This window comes from Sinocyclocheilus anshuiensis, unplaced genomic scaffold (assembly GCF_001515605.1).
Source record: "Sinocyclocheilus anshuiensis isolate Anshui unplaced genomic scaffold, SAMN03320099.WGS_v1.1 scaffold1678, whole genome shotgun sequence".
Taxonomy (NCBI): Eukaryota; Metazoa; Chordata; class Actinopteri; order Cypriniformes; family Cyprinidae; genus Sinocyclocheilus; species Sinocyclocheilus anshuiensis.
In genome coordinates, this window is record NW_015542445.1 from 27,359 (window position 1) to 36,262 (window position 8,904).

General features: G+C 37.7%; 1 protein-coding gene across 1 annotated transcript in view; it reads right to left on the reverse strand.

Moving 5' to 3' along the window:
* The window catches only part of LOC107693596 (ATP-binding cassette sub-family A member 1), a gene marked incomplete at its 3' end in the record, with an annotated part of 79,802 nt that overhangs the window by 22,028 nt on the left and 48,870 nt on the right, over positions 1-8,904 (reverse strand). Inside the window, exons 13-14 of the mRNA XM_016493044.1 lie at positions 8,605-8,781; positions 5,374-5,596 (exon numbers count right to left, since the gene is read on the reverse strand). Coding sequence (XP_016348530.1) covers positions 5,374-5,596; positions 8,605-8,781 — 400 coding nt within the window. The remainder of the gene's footprint in view (positions 1-5,373; positions 5,597-8,604; positions 8,782-8,904) is intronic.

Below are 8,904 nucleotides of genomic sequence, written 5' to 3' on the forward strand. Positions count from 1 at the left end.
CTCCTTGTAAACTTAATTCAAAGAGTTATTTCACATATATACAGGCCATACAACCAAGCAGAGGTCTTCCCAAACTAACAGGTTTTCTATAAATCATTTAACATGGACACCACAGAAAATATGCTATATGTCACTAAAACCCTGCGGCTGCAAAGAGCTGCCTCTAGGTCGTCTGTCCTCATTTGACTGGATCTGTCTACTGCCTTTAGTACAGTAAATCACAAAATACTCCTGTCCAATGGGCATCACAGGAACTTCACCCCTCTGGCTTGAGATCCATCTCACTGGTAGATTATTCAGGGTATCTTGGAGGGAAAGAGAGTCACAGTCACATCAACCGATCACCGAGGTACCGCAGGGTTCGGTGCGTGGCCCACATCTCTTCTCAATTTACACAACACCGCTGGAGACGATTATTCCGGCACATGGATTTTTTTTAGCACTGCTACTACTTGTTTCAACCTGACAGCCCCACAGCAGGTGCACAGATCTAGACATGTCAACACTATCTTACCTACACTCATATTTATAAGTTTATGCTCCCTGCAGAAGTCTGCTGTCAGTGAGTGAGTGGTGCCTCATGGTACAATCACAATGAGGCATAACATCACTTCCTGAACTTTCATTGTCACTGTACCTCAACAGAAGGATATTTTCTTTTTCTATCCTAACAGTATTTGAGATACATCAAATAATAACTTTCATGGCCACTTGACTCCCAAGTATGCAATCTTTAAACTCATGCAATCTTAAAACTCAAGTGTCGTTTGACTGACTCACTGGGGACAATTGTAACTGCCTACTCAATATCAAACACACAAGCCATTTCACTTTTTTATGGCATTGTTATTTTTCTATATGCATGATACCTGTTACACTTCGGGGCCCCAACAGAGTTTTCGGAATTTTGTTCTGTAGTTTGATTAGTTTAAGTTACCACTATCCAATGTAATTTGCATTTGCCAAATCTGCAACACTGCTGCATGATGTAGTACTTGCTGATGTACAGTACATTCGCTATTTCTGCTAAATCCTGGCTGAATCCAATCAGGATTTTGATGACAATTTAAGTTAGCGATAATATCCTAGGTTCCCAAGTGTTTAGAGGTCAACCTGCTGGTAAATACATACCTAGTCCTTACAATTTTTAAATGATGGGTAAAACATACCTCCATCAGCTCATCTACTCTGGCTTTTAATCAATAGAACTGTTTAAAAATGGTCAGTGCATCTAAATAGGAAAGCACACAGCAATGCATTTAGCCAAAGTGATTAATAAACGCCCAGTAATGCAACATTTTTAGCTAAATTTTAAATTCAGCACTAATCTGATGATTCCCTGCACATTCTATCCATTTTCACCATGGAAACGAAGAGACAATGAAAGAGTTTCGGAAAGTAACAGGCTGAGAAAGCTGAATAATCACACCGCTGATTATAAGGAGTTCTATAATGGGTCTGTGACAGGCCAGCTGTCATTTTCCTTTTCCTGAGCTTAGAGAAGCACAGAATTGACCTGTTTCACAAGAAAAATAAATACACGACTGCAGGGTAAAGCTGATTCCGCTACTGGTTTGCGGCTATAACATTAGTATACTTCTCATCTTTTCCTTATTGTGTATTCCATTATAGAATATACATACAAATGAATTTACATTTGGTCAAAACTGATTAGGTCATACTTATTCCCAGCACAGATGCACAGATGGTTTCCAAGAACAGTGAAATTCAACCCAATGCAAATTCAATATATTGAAGCTGGTATTAAAATAACAAAGATATTGTGTATTCCCATTAGAATGAAACCAGGTTATTCTGTCTGTTATTTCCCAGATAATCATGTACTCAGTATCCACCTTATTTTTTAACACGGAAGTAAGCTGTTTTCTGTGAATGTGCAAGACTTCCGGTTCATTAGCCGCTGAAGGGAAATAACAAGAAGAATAGCAAAGTGCAGTAAATGGTAAAACTGTTTGCTCTACAAACCAGTGTGTTCATAATTAAGATAATCCATTAAAATAATATGGTAAGACACACCGATTTGCAATATCAAGCAGCAAAAAGAGCTGTTTTGTACAGCTAACAATAGCTGGAAGCGAATGAGACCAGAAGCCAGATGCATAAAAATCACAAACGGCCGCGCCCGATCTTATGGGAAAAATAAGGCGGATATTTTTACTCCAAAATCACAGTAACAGAGCAGCCGAGTTTAACACGGTAATGTGCCATAAATAATAACTAATAATGATGACATGTGCAATGTGCAGTGCTACATCATTAGGTTCGCTTGGGAAAATGACAGATAGATAACATATCTTAGCACATCGCTAGCATGTTTTAACATGCCATTAACATGATCTAACACATCACTAGCATGTTTTAGCATTTTGGTATCAGTTTTAAAACATGCTAGCAACAAGCTCAACATGCTATAAACATACTAGCAACATGTTCGCAACATGCTTAACATGATAGCAACATACATGCTAGCAACATGCTAAAATGTTAGTCATTTATTAAAACATGCTAATCCATGCTAGCAATGTGCTAAAACATGACAACATGACAATTCAGGCTAATAACGTTAAATGTGCTAGAAACATGATAACAACATTCCATTTAATGTCAACAATGTGCTAAAACATGTTAGCCATGTGTTAAAACATGCTGAAAACATGCTAGCAACATGTTAAAAACATGTTAATTCAGGCTAACAACTTGGTACACATGTTTGAAACATGGTAGAATCCATGCTGACAATGTGCTAAATCTGCTAGAAACATGCTAGCAACATGCTAATCCATGGTATCAACATGTTAAACATGCCAACAACATGCTAATTCATGGTATCAACATGTTAAAAATCTGTTAACAACATGTCAGTTCAGAATAACAACTTGATAAACATGCTAGAAACATGTCAAAACTTGCTAGCCATGTGCCTAAGATGCTAGAAACATGCTACCATAATGTTAAAGCATGCTAGCAACAAGCTAATCCATGGTATCAACATGTTAAACATGCTAAACATGCTAGCAACATGTTAAAAATGTGTTAACAACATGTTAATTCAGAATAACAACTTGATAAACATGCTAGAAACATGCTAACAACATATCAAAACTTGCTAGCCATGTGCATATCATGCTAAAACATGCTACAATAGTGTTAAAGCATGCTAGCAACAAGCTAAACATGCTATAAACATATTAGCAACATGCTAACAACATACTAAACATTAGAAACATGTTAGCAGCATGTTAAATATATGGATTTTAATCTGACGATGAACGGTTTTATGATGATGGTACGAGCATGTGAATGAGATACACATTAGTGAGATGACAGAAGTGTCTCTGACAGAAACTGAAAGCTCATTCTGGAGGAGTTCAGGTCTGTGAGGGAAGTGAACTGACAAAAGATGATTTTCCCAGCACTGCACACTGTAGTTCTCACTTTGAGCGCCAACATGAAGAGCCGGCGCGAACAGACAGAGAGAACGAACTAAATCTAAATGAACTGACACGGGGAACGACATGACTGAGCAGTTTAGTTTAGAAAGAGACCCAAAGCGCCTGTGGCAGTCTGAAGCTGTGCGGATGTTCCTGGAACTCCCTCATACCGAGAGTGCTGTCAGATGTGTGATGCTCCTTTAAAACAAGTTCCAACATTCACACAATTTTTAATTAATATTAATATTTAAGAAGAAACAGACTCCAGATCTCGGCCGCTATTGGAACTCAATGGAAATAAGTTTTGCCTGTGAACGCAAACGTGGAAGCACTAGAAGTGTGAAACAGGCAAATCCTCAAAGCAAGGGAACAAACACTTTATCTGCATGCAGATAAACACAAGATACTCTGAAAACTGCCAAAAAAAAAGCTCTTTAAAAGACGATGGAGGGAGGCAGCGAGCGATACGGAGGAGGTCTGAATCATCAAGAATTTGATGCTGTTCATATCAAATTAGCATAATAACCCAATTTAGAGGAATCAAAGATCAACCCGTTTCTGCTTGATTTGCCTCAATTCTGGAGTAATCGTTTCCCTGTAATTATTTCCACGAGCATCAAAACCACAAAGCACTTTGACTTTATGAATGTGCAACCTCTCAACACAAGCACCTTCCTTTCCTCTCTGCTAAATGGATTATTGTGCCTTTTAACTTCACATTTGAGCTTTTCTAACTATGTTTCTTAATGACTTGAATTGCATTGTAGCTTGACTTTGTCATTTCTCATGCTTTGTATTCAAAAGGGTGCAAACTAAAAGGGATGAAAAACATAGCATGTATGCATATCATAAACCAAATAAAATAATTTATTTTGAATTTGGCTCAGACTGAACTGATCTCTCAGACTGAACTGTATGGTCAGATGACTACTGAATTCACATTCACATTTGATTTCATGTTGACCTTCACAATGCGAGCTGTGCAATCTCAAAATGCTTTGTGATCATGTTGCTTGATTTCTGTTTTCTTTCGGTCTTATTTTGTGATTTGTTTGATTATTCAGCTTAATTTCTTCTTCAGGGATGCAAACTCATCAGTGATAAAAAGGTAAACAAGATGCAAAACGGAGACCTTTAAACTCTCAATTTAGTTGAGTAATTCATTATGACTATACTGAATATCAATAATAATTTATATTAATATTATTATTATTTAAAAGTGAACAATTGTATTTTATTTTGTTAAATTCTAAAACAAATTAACAAATTAATGAAGAGATACTATAGTAAATACACCATAAAAAATGGCTATAAAATAGTATTAACAATAAAATAATAATAATAATAATAATAATAATTATTATTATTATTAAAATGTTTAATTTGATTAAATTCTAAAAAAAGAAATACATTACTATTGTAATAATACTACTGTACTATAATATGAAATAATTTAACAATATTAATATCCATATTCATATTTGCAATAGTAATAGTTATATATATAATATATAATATTTACAATACTAATGTCTAATTTCTTTGATGTTTATTTTGGCAGAAAACTGCAGGAAAACCTTAAAGCTTTTTTTAGAGATGTTTCATTACAAATTTGTAAAAATAAAAAAAAAAAATTGTTGGCATGTGTTACGTTCCCAAACTCAACCCAAACTCCCAGCACTTGCAGAGATGGAGGTTGTGTGGAGCAGCATTTACTGGGAACCGAGTCGCTCTGAGACGCTGAAAACACAGAATCACAAGCTGCTCGCGTATAAATAAACCCAGTGCTGCACTTACTCTTACTTCATTTCAAATGCCAATTTTCACCATAAAGCGACAAGTTTGCATCCTTGCTTTTTTGATTGATTATTCAGTTGACATTTCTGTCTTTGATTTTTCGATGAGTTTCGACGCCACTAACCTTCACCATGACCGAGATCAAAGCACAGGGAATGGTCAGCAGAACCATGTTATCTATAAACCAGCAGAACCACATGGAAGAGTTTCGAACCCCGACAACCCGCAGAACCTCCTTCAGACGGAGCTCCTTCTCCAGAACCAGGCCTTTGATGGTCTGGCAGGCCGTGTAGATGAACGCCAGCACCAGGAACATGGGCAGTATGGTGCCAATGGACGAAACGAAGCTGCAGGAACGACCAGAGCTGATTCAGAACATTGTGTCATCATACACACAGTTCATCCTGTGTTTCACAGAAGAAGAAGAAGAAGAAGAAGAAGAAGAAGAAGAAGAAGAAACATTTGGGTCTGGATTGAGTAACTCTATTATTGTGAATGAATCCGGCTGTGCTGGATGATCTTCCCGCCACACACACAGCTCAGCGTCAGTATGATCCATCATCCGATGCCGCTTTGATAATACAGTAAGCCAGTATTAAAGTTCTCTCATAAGGCCAGGAAAATGTCATGTCAATATCGGAGCCGAAGGTTCCGGAAACAAAGTGCTGTCTGCGCTCAATTAGCTAGCAGCTCAAATATATCATGTGCTCTCAAAATATGACGAGCTATAGATTTCTCATATCGGATCTGCTTACCTTTCATAAATACAGTCAGGGAGAGACGCCACAATACAATTAGAGCTGACACCAGAAACAGCCGAGGGATGGTGATAACAAACTCGTTAAAACGTATTAATTCGCCATCATCTCTCACTCAAAACTCTCTGTATTGTTCACACAGCAGTCAGTCCTGATCTGAAACGCTACATACGGTTGCATTAACACGCTTTGGTTATAATTGACATTCTATAGCCGATTTGAGGAGAGAAAGCACTAAGAATGAACTGATAACTTTGTTTAAATGTTGTGTTTGTGTTGTTTTAGCGGTACTAAACAAACAATTTAGCACTGAATGTAACTTTAAGCACACGATTCCTCACCTTACGGACTAGTTCTGAGTGTGGCTAAGTTTATATTTTCGTACAAATAATGGAAGTAAAATTTTTTTTTTTTTCTGAAAATTATAATCTTTTCTGTTTCCAAGAAAGAAAGAAAGCCATATGGGTTTGGAAAGACATTCATGCATAAAGTATCCCTTTAACTGGTTTGGCCTTCAAATTGTCGAGTGTCATTTTCGGCATCAAATATTGCATGCAGGTCGTTTATTTCCATGGGTTTATGCATCAGCCGATCAACTGCCATTGAGATGAATGGGAATGCTAACGGATTGCTTTCTCTAGATACGATTAATCCTTGAGCCACAGTGATTCGCTCTTAACAAAGAGCACTCTGCTTTCTGTTCTGCTTTCTTATATATCATTTAGAAATAATGGAACATGTAATATGGATTTGTGGCAGTAGATAAGCTGTTTTTATCCAGTCAGGCCAGAATCCTCTGGAGGACTTACTGAGGCATTTACAACATGAAACTCTTCTGCCCCTTACATTTACAATTCAGATTTAGGCTTTTTGTGCAGTGAAAAATGACTCAACACAGACACACACACACACTCTCTCTCTCTCTCTCTCTGAAAAGCAAATTAGCATTCTCTCTATTCTTCAGTGCAAGAATAGAATTGGACTTTTGGGAGTTTTCAAATGGAACTAAATGACGCAAGTCTGACCGATTCTGCTGGGAGGCTAAAGACGCTTCAGAGATGTATGACCTTAAAACACACACACACTCACACAAACACAAACACAAACACACTCACACAAACAAACACACACACTCACACAAACACAAACACAAACACACTCACACTCACGCTCGCTCACTCACTCACTCACTCACGCACGCACGCACGCACGCACGCACGCTCGCTCGCTCACACACACACACACTATATGTTACATGTAAAAACAGTGATACAAAATAATGGATATACACTAGCATTCATAAGTTTGGGATTGGTAAGATTTTTCAGTGTTTTGTTTTTGAAAGAAGTCTATTTTGCTCACCAAGGCTGCATTTTCTTTTAATCCAAAATACAGTAAAAACAGTAAAATTGTGAAATGTTATTGGAATTCAAAACAGCTGTTTTCTATGTGAATATCTGTTAAACTGTAATTTATTTCTGTGATCAAAGCTGTATTTTCAGCATCATTACTCCAGTCTTCAGTGTCACATGATCTTCAGAAATCATTCTAATATGCTGCTTTGCTGCTCAAGATACATTTCTGATTATTATCAATGTTGAAAACAGTTGTGCTGCTGAATATTTTTGTGGAAACTGTGATACATTTTATTTTCAGCATACTTTGATGAAACGAAAGTTCAAAAGAGCAGCATTTATTTGAAATATAAATATTTTGTAGCATTATAAGTCTTTACTGTCACATTTGATCAGTTCAATGCGTGCTTGCTGAATAAAAGTAATTTATTTTAAAATAATATTTTGAATGGTAGTGTATATTATAGTTTTATAAATCATCATGTTTATGAAAATTGCTTCTTTGTTCCTCTTCAATTGTATTTAATCTTTAACAATCCTATAATTTTCTTAAGCGAAGTTCTTTAACAGGAAGTCTGTCATTATCATTTCTACTAACTAATTATAAATATTGAACTAGCTCTTGTGAAAGATGCATCATTTAGTTTTATACAATATGCAACTGTGGCCTGAAAAATGAAGCCTCCTCTCTTAATGCATATGGTATCATTATTATCTGTCTCCACAATGACTTCTTATGCACAACGACAAGCCTGTGCGCTCACATCCATCACAAAGAGTTCATCGAATTAAGACTCACTGTAGCAAAAACACTCGTCTGATGAAGAACATCACCTGGCTAGAGTTTGGGCCTGATGTCCCAGTTTCATGGAAAAAGCCTATCATTCAAATCTATAAAGCGTGCCACTTTCCAGTCGAATCAATAAACACATTAAAACACAAGCCTTCTGACATCCACATCAGCACCAATACACAAATGCACACGAACACTGATGGATTCCTCCAGCAGGCGAGAACCAATCAAAGATCATATTAATTTGACATTTACTTTAGGCATGGATCACAGCCACAGCGAGCCGTTGATTATTATATCCTCTCTGCATGCTCTACCATCCCTCTCTCAACACCAAGCCGTCACTTCAACATGAAAACAGACCACCAGTGCTTATATAATCTGGTATTTCACAGACACGGACAGGAGTATCAGGAGAGGAGGAGCAGAGCGGTGTTTGAGGCTCTTACGCGTCGTCCACGTAACACGGGTACGGCATCTGCTGTGCGTAGATGCCGAGCGACTGACTGACTCCCGTCTGCACTGTAATGATTCCTCGATCCACCATGTCCTGCAGGTACACGAAGCCTCCTCTCACGTAGTGCAGGTCATTAAACGGGTTATCACGGGCCAACGGGGACCAGGACCTGAAACACACATCAACAACACACCGTGTAAACCCACTGCAGCTTCAGCACATCTCTACAGCGTGTGTGTGTGTGTGTGAGTGTGTGTGTGTGTGTGTGTGTGTGTGTGTGTGTGTGTGTGTG